Source organism: Schistocerca gregaria, chromosome 8, assembly GCF_023897955.1.
Source record: "Schistocerca gregaria isolate iqSchGreg1 chromosome 8, iqSchGreg1.2, whole genome shotgun sequence".
NCBI lineage: Eukaryota > Metazoa > Arthropoda > Insecta > Orthoptera > Acrididae > Schistocerca > Schistocerca gregaria.
This window is the reverse complement of record NC_064927.1, coordinates 354,945,756-354,966,557: the sequence shown is the minus strand read 5'-3', so window position 1 is coordinate 354,966,557 and position 20,802 is coordinate 354,945,756. Positions and strand designations below refer to the sequence as shown.

The window sequence follows — 20,802 nt, the reverse complement described above, 5'->3', positions numbered from 1 at the left end:
GGCCATTATTTATGCTCTTCATAAGTTTGGTGTTTTTTCTCTATGGATCCAAATTTCATCTTGTTATGGATCACAAACCACTTGTTTCCTTGTTTCATCCATCGATGTCACTTCCTGATAAGGCTGCACACCGCCTCCAGCGTTTGGCTCTTCACTTGTCTCGTTTCAATTATGAGATTCATTTCCGGCCGACGGCTCAACATGCGAATGCTGATGCACAGTCTCGCCTTCCCATGGGTCCTGATGTGGCATTCGACAGAGACGAACTTTTGTGTTTCCACCTGGATGTTGCTGAACAGCGGGTTGTGGACGGGTTCCCCATCACTGGGGACCGGCTGGCGGCTGCTACGGGTTCTGACCCTACCCTCTCCCGGGTTTTACGCTGTATTTAGATGGTGTTATCCTCCTTTCCACCGACAATGCTTTGCCGCGTGTTGTGGTACCTGCATCTTTGCATGCTTCGGTCTTGCGCCTCCTTCACCAAGGGCACTGGGGTGTCTCTCGCACAAAATCTCTGGCGTGCTGTCATGTGTACTGGCCCGGCGTCGACTCTGAAATCACACACATGGTCGCTGCTGGCAGCCCTTTTGCGTCACAGGCCGCTGCCCCGAAGTCATTATTGTCACTGTGGCCTTTGCCTGAGAAGCCCTGGGAGCGTATTCATGCTGACTTTGCAGGACCTTTTTTCGGTACTTCTCCTTATTGAAGCCTACTCTAACTTTCCTTTCATTGTCCGTTGCAAGGCCCCATACCACTGTGGCAACCACCAATGCTCTAGCTCGCATTTTCTATTTGGAAGGCCTTCCCTCTACTCTTGTTACTGATAATGGTCCACAATTTGCCTCTTCCGATTTTGCGGATTTTTGTTCCCGCCACGGCGTCATGCATGTCATGGCCCTCCGTTCCATCCACAGTCAAACGGTGAGGCTGAACAACTGGTCCGCACATTTGAAGCTCAGATGAGGAAACTCCTGACTTCTGCTGATGATTCGCTTCTCCAATTTCTGGCTCCTTACCATTTCACCCCCATGGGCGACCACAGCCCGGCTGAGCTCTTAGATGGTCGACAGCCCCGCATGCTACTTCATCTATGGCTGCGGGTTCGCTGCCAACGTCCTTGTATGGGTAAGGGGATATGGCAGGTGGCCAAAATGGAGTCCTGGCCGCATCTTACAACATTGTGGCCAATGCCTGTCTGAAATCCTGACGGACACACGTGTTGCTGTGCATCATTCAGACGAGCTTCGGCCTCGTGTGCAGGCAACGCCTGTTCCAGTTGACTCTACACCACCTTTGGCTCTACCTGACTCTTGGGATACTGGAATCTCTCATTACTCACAACGCAGTCCTCTCACCATCATATTGGTGCCAGCACAAGAACTGTGTGCAGGCAACGCCTGTTCCAGTTGACTCTACACCACCTTTGGCTCTACCTGACTCTTGGGATACTGGAATCTCTCATTACTCACAACGCAGTCCTCTCACCATCATATTGGTGCCAGCACAAGAACTGCCGCCATCAGGAGACGTGCCCATGCAGGAACCAGATGACCATCATCTGTCGGAGCAATTCTACTCGCCTCGCCTCCTTCTCCTATGGACATGGACACATTGCCCATGTCTCCTGTTATAACAACCGGACTTGCCGCAATGGGCAGATTGGTGCACAGGGCCCCAGCAGATTCGACCCCCACGTCTGCTGGCATCTCGACCCGTTATCATCGGGAACACTTCCGTCCATAGGGGAAGCCGCCTCCTCGAGAATTTACGGCCAGTCAAACAACACCTATGGACGTTAGCAATCTACAGGCCACCTCCATCTAGGCCTGTTGCAAAAAATTCAAAAGGGGGAAAAGTGCTGTGACTCGCCTATCTTTCAAAGTGCTGCCGCGCAGTTACACGTGTCCTCTACATGTGGCGCTGTCTGCCAGCCATGCAGCAGCAGCAGCGCCACCTAAGTGGCCAGCCAGCCGGCGGCCGCTAGACTTGGACTCAGTTATAATTTGACTGTTAAAGTGTACACACATCTTACTCTGTTTACTTGATCTGTGACTTTCATGTATTGCGTCTTCCTTGAAATATATTTGTTCAACTTGTTATTACATTGCTGGAATCTGTAAAAGTGCCTCTTTACTGCCCAAGACATAAGTATTGATACACTAAGTAAATGGCGGTGGAGTCTGTCTCCCTGATCCAAAGATGATAAGAGCAGTTACACATTTTCCTATTCAATGGCACGTTTGTAATGTGAGAGGTTTTCTTGTAATGTGCCCATACTATTAATGATTCTGTATTAAGGGCTGTCTCTTGCAAGAACTGCTGCAGGGAGGCACCAAATTTTCCCGGAATAAAGTGCAAGAAAGATCTTCCCTTCTCGTTAAGACTTGACACGAATGCTGAGATAATTTCACACTGATGCTAGCAGTTATAGAATAAGAACAGTTTGATCACAAATTCAGAAAGATTGTGAAAAGGTGGTAGCTTATGCTTCCAGAGTACTCTCAAAGTCCGAGGAGGAGTGTCTTGCAGTTGCTTGGGCCATCAACAAATTCCAGCTGTATATGTTTGCTGAACAATTCAGTGTTGTGACAGATCAGAATTCTCTTTCTGGCTGAAAAGCCTGAAGGACCTGTTGGGTCAGCTGGCAAGATAGTATACAAAAATGGAAGCAAACACAAGGATGCCAACTACCTTTTAAGGAATATTACAGCAGAACACAGCAGCTTGAATGAAGTTTAAGTTATTGCTGCATTAAATGATATTGGTACTGAAGGGAAGGAAGATCCATCATTGCTGAAGACTATAGAAGTTTTGAACAGAAAATGAACTGTTTGAGGCAGAATTCCAAATGTTGTGGCTGAGTTCACTTGTCACATTCCGCCACTCCCTAGGCCCTGAGGACGAGTTTAAACACAGCTTCTGGATTTTCCTTTAAGCTGTGTAGATGTGTTTGCGCATCCCATTCTGCCAATCTCTCACGGCTGTTGACAAACTACTTCCATGTCTCATTGAATTAAAAGATTTAAGTATTTATCATAAAGTATATGTATCTTTTTGTATGCAATCATTTGCAAAAAACCTCATTTTGATATCTTCAACAATTTATGAAATACGATAATTGTTATGACAATGTGATTCCTGATGCTTGGGAATGGAAGTAGACACTTCATGCGTGACCATCCAGGGCATATAAAAACCAAGTAATTAGAGAACTAAATGAAATATCGTTCTGCTCTCAGCTCTAAATAAAATTGCGATATCTTATCTACATTTCATACCCAAAAATGTACGAGCTAAAATCAACCGTATGCAAGGTTTATGCAGGTGTTTTTATGTCTGCAAACTCTTGAAAATATTGTGTATTGTTTTACTTAATTTGATGCAGCACAGTAACTGTGATGAATAATGGAAAGAAATTCAGTTCCAAGCGAAGATACCAGACTGAAAGATGTGCGAAAACCATTTTCTTTTCTTTTTTTCTTTTTTTTTTCTTTTTTTTTTTTTTTTTTTCACTGAACAGTTTTCTTAAAATCAGATGATAAGTATTTCATAGTGACCTGAACACCAAATCTCAACACTGGTAGCCTCGTTTGGTGAGCATTACATCGGCAACAGAGCTGTGCTTACCACAGAATGCAGAAAACACATCCAGTGTGAATAAACAGAATTACGATGTGATGGGGTGAGAGAAGTTGCTCTTCATCCCAGCTTGTCTACAACTATACTGACGTATTTCTGCAATGCTCCAGCATCTAGGCACAGGGGATTCGTGAAGTCTCTTGATAGAATCAGACTCAAGTGTCACTGGTCAGGTTTCTATCTGTTAAATACTATGTGAGCACTGCAGGAAAAGCGTATGGCGAAAATGCTTGCCACAGTTACCTCTGGGGCACCTTGTACTAATTCCACCTGCAGCATTCACCTCTTGGAGAGGTTCCCGTAGTCGACAAATGGGAATCAATAGACTATAGTCTGCACTGACTACCTTATCTGCTACACTGTCTCCAGACCTGTGACCACTAATGAAGCTGTGGAAATTACAATGTTCTTTGTAGAAGTTACCATTTTGAAGCATGGAGCACCCTTTGTGATGATCTCTGATTGTGGAAAAGTTTACATGTCGAGACAAATGTCAAAGGTAACATCACACTAGCTTCATCCACAGGATGACAACTGCCTACCACCCACAGACAAATGATCTCACAGAACACTTTAATAACACATTTGCAGGCATGCTCTTGATGTATGCTGATATCAGACAGAGAGAGGATACAGTATTGCTCATGCTGACATTCACATTCAAGACAGCAAAGCTAGACAATACAAATTTCATATAGTTGTTTTTGCTCCATGGTTGTGAGGCTGAATTGACAATGAATACACTGTTACTGTTTTAACTGGATGATAGGATGACTATGTGAAACATTTCATCACAAGGATTGGTAAAGTCCCTAAAGTGATACTTTGGGCCATATCATTTCACTTGTCAGATGTCACGTACGAAGTTGAGGATTATGACCCTTCATCAAGAAGACAAAAGTACAAGCACATTATCTGTGTCCTCCAAATGTGTTTCTTGATGTAATAATGAGAAATTTTTGGATTATCAGAAGTTTGATCTTTGATTACAGTCCTGAGGCGCAGATTGATTGTGGGGGCTTCTCGTTCAAGGAGATGATGAATGTGAAGCTTTGATAAGGGTGCTAGTTTCAATGCTTCTTAATAGTGAAGATGATGTGACAACCTGACCAGAATTTGAGGATCCTCTAGTGCTGCCATATACAGGGCCCATTGACAAGTTCTACATCGAGGGCGCTGTAGTTAGCTCCAATGAGAACTTCACAGAGGGAGCAGTGCTCCAAGCTTTACTGCATACTGTGAGGTATATTGGATAAAGTCATTGGTTGGTGTGCTGAAGGTTGCCAGTTCAAATTCGATCACTGGTAATTATTTGTTATTTAATGCTTATCATTTTTGGAAGGTACTTGAAATTGCATATGTTTGTATATTCTGGAGTATTTGCTGTATTTATAAATAACAGATCTCTTCCTCCAGGAGTCAGTTCTCTTCTGTTCTAGCTGTGCTGAGAATAGTACTTCACTTGACAACTCTGCCTTTTGTTTTGATCTAGATTCTGGTTACAGTGTGACAGTATCACAGAGAATGACCTGTCCACAGCCAGTGTGTTATTTTGAGATTGAGTTTTTTATTCTGTAGAGAAGAGTCTATTGCTATCAATTCTCCATGATATCATTCCTACTCCAATTGCTAAATCCATCATCACAGGACACATGAAAGCTGATTGGTACATGAAGCATATGTTTTTTTATGTCATAAAGTTTTGGGATTACTGAAAGTTGCAGTTGCAATGTCTGCTTTGATCTGTGATGTCATCAAGATATTGGACACCCCTATTTCAAGTGTATACAACATGGTCACCATGAGTCAGTCATTACACCTTTGGAGGGGGGGGGGGAGGGGGGGAATAGAATATTTAACCTCAGCAATAAAATTAAAGTAATGGGATATCCACATGGGTACTAGTGGCGTTTGGGCTGGGACAAAGTATGTGTGTTACAATAAGTATAATGACACCATTCTAAAACAAACATGATACCAAAAATGAAGCACACACAATTCTAAACATCCAGCACATCCAAAAAATGCAAAAACAAAAACCTTTGATATTATAAATTTCAGTAGATGTAGATTTGTTACCGGTAGGTTTGATCGCCATGTAAGTATTATGGAGATGCTTTGTGGACTCGAAAGGGAATCCCTGGAGGGAAGACTACATTCTTTTCACAAAATGTTGCTGAGAAAGTTTAAAGATCCAACACTTAGTTTTAAGTGCAGAAGCTTCTACTGCCTCCAAATTTTCAAATAATTCTACATAAAATTGGTTGGGAAATTATGAATACACCATTGGGTTGTTCATTACCAAAGGTTCTGAGTCTGCACTTGATTGATTGCTCATTAATTCCTACTCAACTTTTCTTTGTTTTTGGCCTTATGCTGTCAAATGTGTGTTTCTTGCCATGTGGCAGACTTAGGAATATGTAATGTGTTACATCCTGTTCACAAGAAACTGTATTATATGAAGGTGTGGTGTCTGTGCTTTCAGACATGTTTGAAAGAACAGACACCACACTGAATCCACAGCTGTGATATATACTATGTAAATTGAAGGTAGAGGGGGGGGGGGGGGGGGGAAGGAGAGGTAAGAGAATGAACTGATGTCATCTGCATCAAGACTTTATGCTGAATCATTAGTGATGAGTGAAAATACATGCCGGACTGGGGTTCGAACCTGGAATCTGTTGCTTATTAGGCAGCTGCATTCACCGCTGCACCATTTGGACACAGTGTTAATTGCAAATGTTAAGACTGAGATTTTCACTCTGCAAGGGAGTGTGCACTGGTATGAAACCTTCTGGCAGATTAAAACTGTGTGCTGGACCGAGACTCACTCGGGACCTTTGCCTTTTGCGGGCAAGTGCCCTACCATCTCAGCCACCCAAGCATGACTCACAGCCTGTTCCCACAGCTTCAGGAGTGCTAGTTGTGCAAGGTTCACAGGAGAGCTTCTGTGAAGTTTGGAAGATAAGAGACTATGTACTGGCAGAAATGAAACTGTGAGGATGGGCCATCAGTCATGCTTGGGTAACTCAGATGGTAAAGCACTTGCCTTGCGAAAGGCAAAGGTCCCTAGTTCGAGTTTAGTCTGGCACACAGTTTTAATGTGCCAGGAAGTTTCTTAATGCCCAGGCTATCTTGTCATGCTCCTCGGCTGACCCAAATTTCCACTTCGTCCTACCACTTATCCACAGCCCCCTCAGTGTCCTCCGTGTTCTCTAATTTTACATACCTGCTGGAGGTTGAAAATAAATGTGCATCACTCATTGTTGTGGATTCATATCCCATTGAGGCATATCAATTATATGAATGGAGTGTCTGTTCTTTTGGACATCTCCATCGGCTATGAATCAACAACTGCCAGTGCAGATGCACATTTACATTCAACCTCCAGTGGGAATCTAAAATTAGTGAGCATGGAGAACACGGACAGGAACTGCAGGTATATGGTGGTGCTAGGTGGGAACATGGCTCAACTGAGGAACATACCAAGATAGTCGGCACATTTGTGATTAACACTGTGTCTGGGTTGGTGCAGTGGTTAATCATCTACCCAGCACACATTTTTACTCATCACCACTGATACCAAATGAAGTCCTGATGTAGCTTATATAATGAGTTCCTTCCCTTTCCTTTCCTTTATCCTCCTCCTGCTTTTAATTTACATAATTGAAAGTATATTATCTGATGTGACAGCTTCCCCTGGGTCATTCTAAGGATGTGTCCAAAGAATATGCTCCTTCTTTTCTTGATGGTGTTAGAGATTCTCTCTATGAGTATATAGTTCTCGGTCTTCTACACTGACCATCTCCTTTTCTTCAAAGTCCCAATATACTACTGAGAATCCTTCATTCCACACATTCTACACTCAAATTTAATCCTGTTTTACGAGATACAGACTTTCTGCTGCATATGAGGATTCCGTGTGGTTTACTGTCTGGTAAAATGTTAATTTTGCATTGATTGAAAGAGTGTTCCTGTCGTAGATGTTCATAGGTAGTTTGAATTTCTCCTCATTCTGAATTTACCACCTCCTCTTGTTATCCATCAAGGAAGTATCTTGATGTTAGTCATATATTGTATTTTCTCGATGGAGAACTAGCGACCTGCTTTAGCTGTCTGTCTCTGTGTTGTGTGGTTTGATCATCTAATGATTCTGACATTATCACAATATCGTCCGCAAATGCGAGACAATTTCCTCATATTCCTTTTTTCTTGCATCCTATTTGTGTTCCACTCCTTTCATTTCTGTCGCTTTTCCCTGGTCAAGTTAATCAAGGATGCAGTTAAAAAGCATAGGGGCAGTCTGCTCCCATGTCTGACTCTGGTTTTGATCCTGAAGAAGTATGAAATCTTCCTTTGGGACGTGATCTTTGATGTTTTGCATAAGGTCTTTTTAATCAGTCCACTCAATTTTTTGTCAAACTCATCTCTTCCAAAATTTGGAACAGTGTTGGTGTATGTCCAAAATCATAAGCTTTCTTGAAGTCTATGAATGTTAGCATAAAATTCTTACTTCTCTATTTTTGATATGCAGTTACCAGTTTCAGATTAGGCATTTGTTCTGCACGTGATTTTCCAGTTCTGAAGCTTCCTCCTTATTCACAAATTTGTGAAAGTAGTCGCTTCTCATCTCTATTCAGTACTTCTTATGAGAATGTTGTATAGGTCACTGGCATTAATGCTATTCTTCTGTTTTTCCCATGTTCTAGCTTCTCGGCTCCTTTTTTGCATGTAGTCTAACATCCATACTTCTGGAAGCTGCTAGTCTTCCCAAATTTTGTGTGCAATATGTGTCATTTCGATGATTTTATTCTCATTAGCATACTTAGAGCTCTGCAATGATCCCAGCTTCACCAGGATATTTGTGAATGTCCTGTCCCGACCTCTTCTGCAGTTTGTTCTTTTCGATTTTAATTGACTGTCTCAGATGGCACTTCTCTGTTTAGGAGCTCTTCATAGCACCAGGTGATAAAGTCAGTATAAATTTGAAAAGTGAATAAATCACGGAATAATGTAGATAGAGAGGTACAAATCGACACACATGCTTGGAATGACATGGGGTTTTATTAGAACCCAAAAAATACAAAAGTTCAAAAAATGTCCGACAGATGGCGCTTCATCTGATCAGAATAGCAATAATCAGCGTAACAAAGTAAGACAAAGCAAAGATGATATTCTTTACAGGAAATGCTCAATATGTCCACCATCATTCCTCAACAATAACTAGTCGAGGAATAATGTTGTGAACAGCATTGTAAAGCATATCTGGAGTTATGGTGAGGCATTGGCGTCGGATGTTGTCTTTCAGAATCCCTAGATATGTCAGTCGATCATGATACACTTGCGACGTCAGGTAACCCCAAAGCTAATATTTGCACGGACTGAGGTTTGGGGACCACGGAGGCCAAGCATGACGAAAGTGGTGGCTGAGCACACGATCATCACCAAACGACGCGTGCAAGAGATCTTTCACGTGTCTAGCAATATGGGGTGGAGCGCCATCCTGCATATACATCGTACGTTCCAGCAGGTGTTTATCAGCCAGGTTGGGGATGATGTAACATACGGTGTACTGGTACCTCTCACCCGTCACGGTAGCAGTTACAAAACCAGAATCACGCATTTCCAGTAGATGTGGTAAATCCAACCCATACCATGACTTTCTCGTCATGCAATGGAGTTTTCACGACAGTTCTAGGATTTTTGGGAGCCCACTTTCTGCAGTTGTGGGCGATGACACACCCTCGGAGCATGAAATGAGCTTTGTTGGTCCACAACACGTTACTCAACCAGTCGTCATCTTCTGCCATCTTTTGAAATGCCCTCCGCTTCATTAAATCGCCTGGTAACAGTTCCAGATTTTGTACGGAAAGCATTGGAGGGTACGCCTCAGTGCCAACCAAACAGTAGTGAATGGAATGCTCGTGTGACTGCACAAGCGCTGACTTGCCCGTGCATAGACGAACCCGCTGCAGTCTCCATTTCTTCCTGAACTGTCTCAGCAGCATTACGCCTTGTGCTCAGTCGGCCACTATGGGGTCTATCGTCTAAACAACCCGTGGCTTCAAACTTTGAAATCATTCTCGACACGGCTGCATTTGTCAACAGACCTTTACCCGTTCGAATCCCCTTCTTATGGTGATAGGATCGTAATGCTGAACTAGCACTTTCCCCATTCTGATAATACAGCTTCACTAAAAGCGCCTTTTCAGGTAACGTCAATATGCTGTGACTGCTGGCGCATCTGGTTCTCTCTCTCATTACAGCTCCTTTTATACATAAAATTTATATTGACTTTTTGATCATCCGGTACTTGGCCAAGGCCTGACAGTTTTCCACGTCACCATGTACTATGTTCCTTCTTTGTTCTTAAAGCTAAGGTTTGGGGGATCATGTCTACTTAATTTAATATTAAATGTTGTGTTAAAGTTAGACATATTGTTATTTCAGAAATCCTTTTCTACTTAAGTTTTCCTTCTGGAAAATTAGAGACTGGAAACTCAGATTGGAATATAACCAATGTAGGAAAAGTTAGATTGCTACTTACCATAAAGAAGATATGTTAAGCTGCAGACAGGTACAATAAGACACTTAGGCTGTGGCCAAAAGCTTTGCATAAGTGCAGCAGAAGAGAAACACACAGGCAAGCACATCTCATGCGCACATGAATCACGGGGGATGGAAGCAGCAGTCTGGAGGGGGCGGGGAAAGGGAAGGGATATTTGTGTACAGGAGGGGGTGAGGGGGGGGGGCAGAGGAATGGTGTCAGGCAGAGTTTGCAAGTACTAGAATGCCAACAGGTGCAGTGTCAGGAGGTTGTGGGGCAGAGAGGTGGGAAAAAAAAGGAGCGAAAAAAGAGAGGAGTGGGGAAGATATGCAGGTGCATTTGCAGAGAAACAAAGAGCATGGGAGATGAGAATAGGGAGCAGCTGATAGGACAGAGGAGGTGGAAACTGTTGGTGGAGGATGTGGGGACAGTATGTTAATGTAGGTTGAGCCTGGGATAATTATGGGAGCAGGAAATGTGTCGTAAGGATAACTCCCATCTGCGCAGTTCAGAAAAGGTGGTGGTGGAGGGGGAGGATTCGTATGGTTTGAATACTGTAGCAGCCACTGAAATCGAGCCATCTGGATCTTCCCCTCCCCTCCCCTCCACCATCAGCTTTTCTGAACTGTGTATATTGGAGTTGTCCTGACAACATACAATACCGACACCTGTCACTCAATATTTTCCACTGCCACTGTCCTATCATCTCCCTATTCACGTCTTCTACCCTCTTTGTTTGCCATTCTCTGCCAATGCATGTGCCCATCTTTCTCTGCTCCTCTCCTTTTTCGCTCCTCTTTTTCCCACCTCCCTGCCCCACGATCTCCTGGTGCTGCGCCTATTGGCATTCTAGTTCCTATGCACTCCACTAGACAGTATCCCCCCCCCCCCCCCCCCCCACCTCAGCCTATGCACTATTAACACTTCCCCGAGCCCTCCAGATTGCTGCCTCCATCTCACATGAGTGTTGCATTCCTTCCCAAGTTTCCAGAGTTGGTGGTCGTGTGTACGTGAGGTGTGCTTGCTTTTGTGTGTGATTGGTGATGTGTTTCTATTTTGGTGATGAAGGCTGTGGGTGCAAGATCTTGTGTGTGCTTGCTTTTGTGTATAAGCGGTGATGTGTTTCTATTTTGCTGATAAAGGCTGTGGCTAAAAGCTTTGTGTAAGTGTCTTTTAATTATGCCTGTCTGCAACTTCTTTGGGGTAAGTAGCAATCTTTCTTCCCCTAAGTTGCTGTAAGTGTTCCTTCTCGTATTTTATCAGGGGAAGGAGTTGACCCAAAGCACAACAGAATATGTCCTGAGAAAAGAATAAACTGTAAAAAATTACCAACAATCCTAGAACAGAACAATTAGAAACGTTAGGGCCCATTCTCATGTAATATTGTAACGGCAACAGAGAAAGCTGGAAGATACTAGGCAGGAGAGGACAGTAAAGTTGAGTGAAGGGCACTTGCCACCTGTGCAATTGAAAGGTGCTGTTCGGGGGGGGGGGGGGGGGGGGGTTTATGCCACAATAATTAAAATCTTGGAATGATGAGCTGCATGGCCCTCTCTGTCGTTGTTAATATTGATCCTATATTTTCCATTGTTGTAAGGGCATTGCATTTTCAGCTTTCAGTCTTATTTTTATGTAGTTACTAAGATATTGATCATTAAATTATGTTTCAAATGTGGAAAGTTTCATCATCTGTTGCTAGAAGGGTATTTTAATCACAAGTAACATGCCTTTTTCCTCTGGCAATACTTTATATGTAACTTTTGAGAACATTTCTCATGGAGAAACAGCAGTCTGGCTAAAACTACTTTAAAAATGCAGTTTCTGTCAGAATGTTACCATCTTCAGACCATTTCTACCTTGAGGGTAGACAGTGGCAGTGAACGGAGTAGGTGTTATGACTGCACAAACATCAACAAACACAGCAGTTGACATTTGTGGAGTATAATGCCTGCTCTGTTCACTGCTGCTGCGTAGCATCATGGTATAAAAGGTCTGAAGATGTTTGCATTCTGACCGAAACAGGTAAAAGTTGTAAAAAAATGTTTTATTGTGGTTGAGACTGTTTTCAATCCATTTTTAAAATTAAATGTAGTAATACTGCACCAACAGCTGTTGTTTTGATGTTGTTTTATTAGGCAACCAGTTTCAAAGTTCCAATCACATAATCTTTTGGCCTGTGAAGTTAATAACACCAAGTATCACTTGTGCATGTAGAAGACAAGGCACCAATATTTATATCTGGTTTCGTAGGTATCTGAACTTCAAGTTTCATGTCAAACTGTAGCATCATTTACAACATGGCTGGTGAAAAAGTTAAGTAGACAGCGGTCCAATACAGTGATTCCTGGTAAAACAGTATTGTGTTCAGAACACTCTTGTGAAATTTTTCTAAGTGTAATTGACAATGGGTTTTTGATATGATTCATAAACACATTTTTAGCAGTCTGTTTGGGCTGACAGTTCTCTTTGAGTTGGTAGCTGTTGAGTAAAGTTATTAACTACAGAAACCAATTGTTAACAGCCAGTAAGTATAAATTCTTTTATGAAATGAATTTTCAGGTTATATATATCATGACTTCAAAAAAATTTTTTTACAAAAATGATGTCAAATTTTACAGGTGAGCCCACATCCAACAAACACAGTGTTGTTACGAAATCTTGATGTTTTATCAACTGAAGAAGCTGTTCTTGGTGCCATCAAAGGTCTGTCCTCAACAGCAATTCGTAGTATCCGGATGGGGCGTGATCCATTAACCAACACATCAAGAGGTGTATGCTACATTGAACTGAACTCTGTCCTTGATTCTGTGCAACTTCATGGTGCTTTACAAGGTCGACTTACGGTATGTACTGTGTAATTAGATATAATTTTATATCCAAAAAGACGTGTTGGAAAACCCATGAACACTTTTTATTTCAACTGTTTTTTTCTTTCTGAGGATCACAGCGTAAATTGTTTGTGTTAATGATGTCTGGCTTTTAGAATACCACCTTTGTGTCAGATTATGTCTTCCATTACAGTCATATGATGTCTATTCATTAAACATCATCTCATTAAAGGTGACCAGTAATACCAACATTTTATATTGTGATCCTGATGGTGATTAAATACTCTGTTCAAATTATCATTTACTTTTATTTATGAGAATCTTTTTTTTCTAATCTGTATTCCATGTCTATTTTTTCCTCCTTGCATGAAGTGTGTAGACAGTATTCTCCAATATTATGCATAAAAAATAGTGAAACAAAAAGTTCATTTTTTTACTTGAACTTTTAAACATTTGTGATACAGTGAAACTGTATGCTAGTGTGGTGTATGAGTTGAAGAGAGACAGGTTTCGGTTGACTGAAACAGTGTGTTGCTCTGTCAAGTGTAACCAGATTGTGGTGTATGAGTTGAAGAGAGACAGGTTTCGGTTGACTGAAACCGTGTGTTGCTCTGTCAAGTGTAACCAAATTGAAAAGTTGAAGGAGTATTGTTCATGAAAGGCAGATGTCTTGGTTCACATCCCAGCCCACCTCACAATTAAACTTTCAGTATGCTATTTACATCGTCACAAGTATATGATTTATTCATACAGCATAGCTTATTTACAAATAGTGATTAAGAGGGGGGGGGGAGGGTGAGAGTTGAAGTCTTTGCAAATAATAATGGTACTATATTGAAAGCAGCCCTTTACTATACAAACCTTGAAACCCAGTTATGTTAACATACTTCATGGATGTCTCTGCGATTTTACAGTGTAATAGTCAATTGGGTTTACTTGTGTCCAGTCTGCCTTTAACTAATTCATATAATTGGTAATTGATCGATTCAAAAGTTGGATTTGTTGCTTCTTAGCGTGATTGTGAATATTTGTTGGTGCTCGAGCTGAAAAAGAAGTAAATTGTTACAATGCAAGATTAGCAATGTTTCCTAAAATTAACTGGCTGGTGGGGGTGGGGATGAGTTTAGGAATTGATCATGTGTGGAATAAGTGGTACATATTATTTTAGATGTTACTTAGAAAGGCAAAATGTATTAAAAACAAGAGTATAGAAAGATGCTATTGAGAAAATGGTACTTCAGGATTTTATCTGTGAGACAATACTGTTGCATTATTAGCATTAGCTAATTTATGTACTCCTTATTGATCCACTTTTTTATTTGGGTCTTGGCCACATTTATTGACATTTCATGTACAGCTAAAAAGCAGTAGTATGCCAAGAGACATAGTGTGGTTGGTCCAGCCCAATAATGTGCACCTAAGTTGTCATGTCTGGTCCTTCAGCGACACACCTCACCAAGCAGGTCTGCGTAAATCATTAACATATGTTCACAACGATCACTCAGTGTACTACATACTGAATCTGATTTCAGTGTTGTAGAACAATGTGCATGTCATCCAAACAACAATATCTGTGACCTAAAGAGATTTATAGGTCACCATTTCACTGTGTTAAGCAAATGGATATGTCCACAGCTGACATTAATGGTGTGAGGGCAGCAGTATGTCATAAACTGGAGAGTGATCTGCTCCCATGTTTTTGAGATCCATGTACATTGTGCTATAAACTTTATTATAAGTTGTAAGAAGTAGTAGAAACTGTTCGTGGTAACAGACACTTGTGTCCAGTCAGTTTGTTATTATTGTGACACATTTTATTTGGAAATTGTCAGAAAGTTAGAATCACTTTGTATTCTTTTCAGGGATGTGCTAATATTTATCCACTCTCCTTTAACATCTAAACATACCAGACTGTTCAGCAACAGAATATATCTGACCTTCAATAGATTAGACTGAGAATTGTACTGGTTCCGTAATGGTTATCAAACACAGGAGCCACGTTGTGAAATTCTCCCCATTGTTATCTCCAAGCAGTAGTTGTCTCGTAGGAAGGGATCTACTGGTTGTTACTGGCATATTTGTAAATTTATCAGTCTGTGTGTGTTAAAATTCTTTGTTAGCATGTATTTGTGAGGTTGTTTTAAGCTGTTTGTGTGGTGAATACCAGAAGTATTTTACAGCTTAAGTTAAAATAGCTTCAACATAAATAGATATGCATTGGACACACTATTGAAAAGTAATGATCATAAAGTGAATGGCAGCAGATAAAAATTTAAGTCATACAAAGTAGAATGCTGCTGCTTAATGTTCAGTGAACAAGTGAGAGGTATAGAAAAATGAATTTGTCTTATGTTGTGGGTTTCTACATGGTTTTTCTTTCTCTTTCAGCATCTTTTAATATTCTAATAGTCCGCCATTGATATGCATGTAATTGATTCTCTTATTGTCCTTATGATTCTCTTATTGTCCTTAGGCAAGTCATAAGTGAAAAGATTTGCTGTTAAATGAGATAACTTTAACTAAGAAGGGTAGGTGGATAGCAATACTTAGTGCTCTGTGGCTTGTGCATATCTGCTATGTCCTTGCCCAACACTCTGAACACTGAGGGGACTGGGCAGAGTGTGGAGGAGGAAAAGCAAGATTGTAGCTGGACACCACTAGTGAAGTCATTTGCTTATCAGAATGTTAGCTAAACTGTCCACCTTTATCATGTGCTCACCAGTATGGTCACGGTGTTAATTGTCTTGCATAAGATTTATGTTCTGAATTAGTGGTGTATTGTGGTCTTTGGTCAAACAGGGATTTGATGCAGCTATCCACAATAGTCTATCCTGAGCAAGACTCTTCATCTCAGTATAACTGCTGCAACCTACTTCCATTTGAGTCTGATCGCGAAGTTAGCCTTGGTCTCCCTAAACAACTTCTCCCCCCCCCCCCCACCCCCTCCCCGCCTTCTCCATATGTCCTTCGATTACCATATTGTCCATTCCTTAATGTTTCAAGGTGTGTCCCATTACACGATTCTGTATTTCAGTTAAACTGTGCCATAAATTTCTTCTATTCCCACTTTGATTCGGTGCTACCTAATTGGTTATTTGCTCTACCCATCTAATCTTGAGCATTCTTCAGTAGCACCATATTTCAGAAGCTTCTTTCCTGTTCTTGTCTGAACTGTTTATCATCCAAATTTCACATCACATTCATAAAATACCTAAGTTTATATTCAGTGTTAACAAATTGATCATTTTCAGAAATTCCTTCCTTCCTTCCTTCCTATAGCCAGTCTGCATATTATATCCTCTATATTTCGGCTATCGTCAATTATTTTGTTACCTAAAAAGTGAAACTCATGTAGTTTTAATGCCCCATTTCCCAGTAGTAATTCCTTAAGCATCGGCTGATGTCATTTCAATTCATTCCATTAACCTTGTTTTACTTCTGCTGATATTCGTCTTACAACGTCTACTCAAAACACTACGCATTCCAATCAACTGCTCTTGCAAATCCTTTATTGTCTCTGGCGGAATTACAACGTCATCAAGAAACCTTAAAGATATTATTTCTTCTCCCTGGACTGTGATTCCCTTTCCAAATTTGTCATAGGCTTCCTTTTCTGATTTTTCAGTGTATTGATTGAATAACATCATGAAGAAGCTACAGCCATGTCTCACTCCCTTCTCAACCACCACCTACTTTTTTTGTCCCTTTACTTTTATAACTGCAGTCTGATTCCAATGGTTGTAGACAACGTTTTGCTCATTTCATCCCTCACGATCTTCAGAATTTCATAGAGTGTACTTGTAACATTGTCAAAAGCTTTCTCTAACTCTACAAATGCTACAGACATAGATTTGCCTTCCTTTAACATATCTTCTAAGATAAATCTTAGGGTCACTATTGCCTCCCGTGTTCCTATATCTCTCTGGAATCCAAACTGATCTTCCTCAAGGTCAGCTTCTATCAGCTTATCCATTGTATTGTAAATAATTCATTTAAGTGTTTTGCAACCATGACTTTTTAAACTGATGGTTAATAATATCACTAGTTGAGAAATTTAATTTTTTTTCTGCATCTGGTTTGTAAATGGGTGGATTTACTTGCTAAAATCAGATTTTCTCTGTGACGTCACATTTCCTAGATACACAGCAGAATAAAAAATGGTAATAGCGAAAATTGACACTATTAATTCTAACAAAAATACACATTCAGAATGTTTGAAATCAATACTATTTTGTATGTGTATATGGGTATAATGCCAATAAAAGGTCCAGAATATATTTTCACCTTTAATCATCTTTGGTTTTTGAAAAATGTGACGATGGAGCTCTTCTTTTGTGCTGTTTCATCACTCTCCCATACAAAACCCCAGCAGTAGTCACCTGTCATTGAAGGGTTCCAATGGCCTGGGTAATGGTGTTCCATGGTAAAAATGTCTTGGTGAAAGCATTCACCATGCTCATCACTTACGGTTCCCAAATTTTCCAGGAAGAAATCAAGGTGAGAATGTGAAAAGTGAATTTTAAACGACGCTCTGCATCCCGTGTTCTTATAGTTGTCCAACAGATCATTCACACATTTTTGTCTTTTCTGTTACCCAAAAAGCCTTTCAAAATTGCTTTAAAAGAAGACCAAGCAGCTAACTGGATATCTGTGAGTTTTGTATCAAAGATTGGATCTTTCAGAAATTTTCTTATTTGTGGTCCAACAAATATAGCCTCTTTCAGCTTTGCCTCACTTAATTTGGGAAACTTTTCTTTTAAGTGATTGAAAGCCTCACCTTCTTAATCCAGAGCTTTTACAAAGTTCGTTATAAGGCCCAACTTAATATGAAGGGGATGCAAAATGATTTTATCAGGCTCAACCAATGGGGTAATGTTCACATTTACATTTCCAGGAAAATATGACTTCCTTATAGGCCATTCCTTGACTGTATAGTGTTTCTTCGTGTCACCACTGTCCCAAAGGCACAAAAAGCAGCAGTACTTCATGAATCCAACTTGTAAACCTGTAAGAAGTGCAACAACTTTCAAATCACAGCAAAGCTGCCATACACGATCCTTATATTTGATCGCCTCTAGCAGCAAATCCATGGTTTTATAAATTTGGTTTCATGTCTGCTGCATAAGCCAAAGGTTCCGATGGAAATGCATTGCCATTATGCAGTAGTACTGGTTTTACTGGAGTCATTAAATAGTCACCACTCCTGTGTATTTCATTGTACACCAAGCTGCTCCAGGAGACCATTGAGATCTCTACATACTCACATTAAATTCTGCATATTGAAACATTGAATGAAGGAAGCACCTCTTTAAGTGAAATGGGGAATTTTTGTCCCTGGGACTAGAAGGTTCCATTCTTGCAATCTCGACCCCAAGAGTTCAGCTTGCTGTTTCGAAAGTTTTAGATTGCGAACCAAATAGTTGATTAAAGAGCTGAGGTGAAATGTCATGACTTTGAGGGCAGTACTCTTCTGTGTGTTCAATACTTTCTGATTCACTTGACATGGTGTCTGGTTCTGTGGCTTTAAAGTTACAGACAGGAACTGGCAACCCCTCATCATGGGGCACAGGCAAATGCACTGAAGATACATTTGGATACTTTATTTTATGTCTAGTTTTGCTCGAATGTCCCAACATATTTATAAGACAGAAGTAACAGTCTGAATAATGGTCGTTAGGCTCACACCACACCATCAGAACAGGGAATGGCATGGCTCGGCATTTTCCTTTCAACTAGTTATACGAGGTGCAAAAATTTTATCTTGATCACCAACAGAACAATCAAAACACAATTTATATGCCTTCTTAACCAAATCAGTGTCTGGTTTTCTTTGGGCTTTTGGAGTGAAGTTCCCACACATATAACAAAAGTTGTCGGGGTGTTTTAAGACAGCAACGAGATTTATTAGTTACCATTTTCCTTAGTGTAAGTTTTAAACATAGGCAACACTCACTAAAGATCTCTTTCACACCACTGGATTACCACACCATCCATTATTGATGATTTGTAAATCTCCCAACTCTCCTCTGCAAATCAACAACAGACAATTAAATATCGGAACAGAAGAAAAAATAAGAAACCTTTAAAAACTCATGATAGAACATTTTGAAAGGTTTTTCGGATTCTACACACCAAAATACATACTAGTTGATGTATCACATCCCAGATGCAAAATGGCTGTTCACTACTGTATTCACATCTTTCAGCACTCGGAAAGGAAATATGTTGCATATCAGGCAAGCAGTTTTGTGATTGCTGGTTCTCCAGACAGTAATTATGAGGGAATGTGATCTACTCCTGAGGCCTTGTTTTGATTTACAAATTCCAGTCATCAAATTCTTCTCACAGCATTGTCTCTCCCATGTCATCTTCATTTATTCCCTCTTCTCCGTTTACCGTATGCAGGTCTTCTGCTTTTCAGCCTCGCCTTCTTTGCTTAGCGTGGGCTTACTACCATCTGAGCTCTTAATATTCATGCAAGTGCATATACAAGGTGTCTCTCTTAAGAGTCACCGGGCACATCTTCTGTGATGTTCCATTAGATATTTGCAGTTTTGATTTTGCAATGTGTAGCTGGAGTCAACCCAAACAAAAATGGTTCGTCAGGTCTTTCATGTGTCACCCAATGTTGACAAAATGTTGATTTGTTTCGTGACACAAGCAGAAAGATTTTATGTGATTTGATAGAGTGGTCCAAAATTAGTCTATTGTGATATTTTTTATTGATATATATATATATTTGCAGGAACAATAAAACACAGAGAATAACCCGTTCTTAGCAGTGGCAGTACCACCATGGCCTGTTGCTGACTGCTGCCTATGCAGCAGTGCTGCTCGGTTGCTGCTGGATTGTTGGTTATTCTACTTGTTTTACTGTCCCTATTAATACTGTCATGATAAAACAGATATCGTGTAAGACTAATTTGGGTCCACTCTATCAATTGGGCATGTAAAATTCCACTTTAAAAATCGTCTATCTTGCAGTAGGAAAGAAACTGACGCTTTCTGTCAACACTGAGCATTGCAAGAAAGACATGATGAGCTATAATTATTTGGCCCGACTCCGTTTACACATTGAGTAAATGCCTGTGGTAACTCTTAGGAGGAATATTTTGTATGCTGATGTGTATGCAGTTGTCCAAAAAGCTGAGAATTGGAGAAGCCACATAATTCAGTCAGAAGTGGGAGCTAGTTTACCTTTTCGTATCATTTGGAAATGACACAAAGGGCTTAAATTTTGACCACCGTCTTTTGAGTTGGGTTGGGAGGGAAGGAAATTACTTTTTGGAATGTCATTAGGGCTGCAGCTGCATAGATGACCAGAAGCACTTGTCTGCTGATGAGATTGCAACATACCAAGAGATGAGGGAAAAAAGAAAACAAGTACCCCCAGTGAACTCTCAGTGGATTGTTCACTTTACTTTAGATCAACATTTATTGTTAGAATTCTTTAAACCTCTCAGCGCAGCAAGAGATATTTTTGATCACTGGTATAGTGGAAGAGATTTATGATTTCAAACAAAATTGAACCTCTGCTAAAATTCGCTTCATAATCATGACATGAAGTAATTCCTGCTGGAACATACTAGGCTGTTTACATTTCACTAATTGAAATACTGCACAAAGAGATTTAAGATGTTCCAAGACTTCACATCAAGACATTTTAATTATCTTTTAGAATATTGGGGTACCTGCCAGGTCACATCATAAGTTCTCCACACTATTTCAGTTAACACATTTTTTACCATCTTCAAGTTGTTCCTGGTAACTGCTGCTCTTCTTAGTTGA

General features: G+C 40.6%; 1 protein-coding gene across 12 annotated transcripts in view; it reads left to right on the top strand.

The window, feature by feature from the left end:
* The window catches only part of LOC126284815 (RNA-binding protein 5-like), a 116,222-nt gene that overhangs the window by 64,553 nt on the left and 30,867 nt on the right, over positions 1 to 20,802 (top strand). For all 12 annotated transcript variants that reach the window (XM_049984019.1, XM_049984015.1, XM_049984026.1 and 9 more), the window contains one exon: positions 12,805 to 13,029. In XM_049984019.1, coding sequence (XP_049839976.1) covers positions 12,805 to 13,029 — 225 coding nt within the window. The remainder of the gene's footprint in view (positions 1 to 12,804; positions 13,030 to 20,802) is intronic.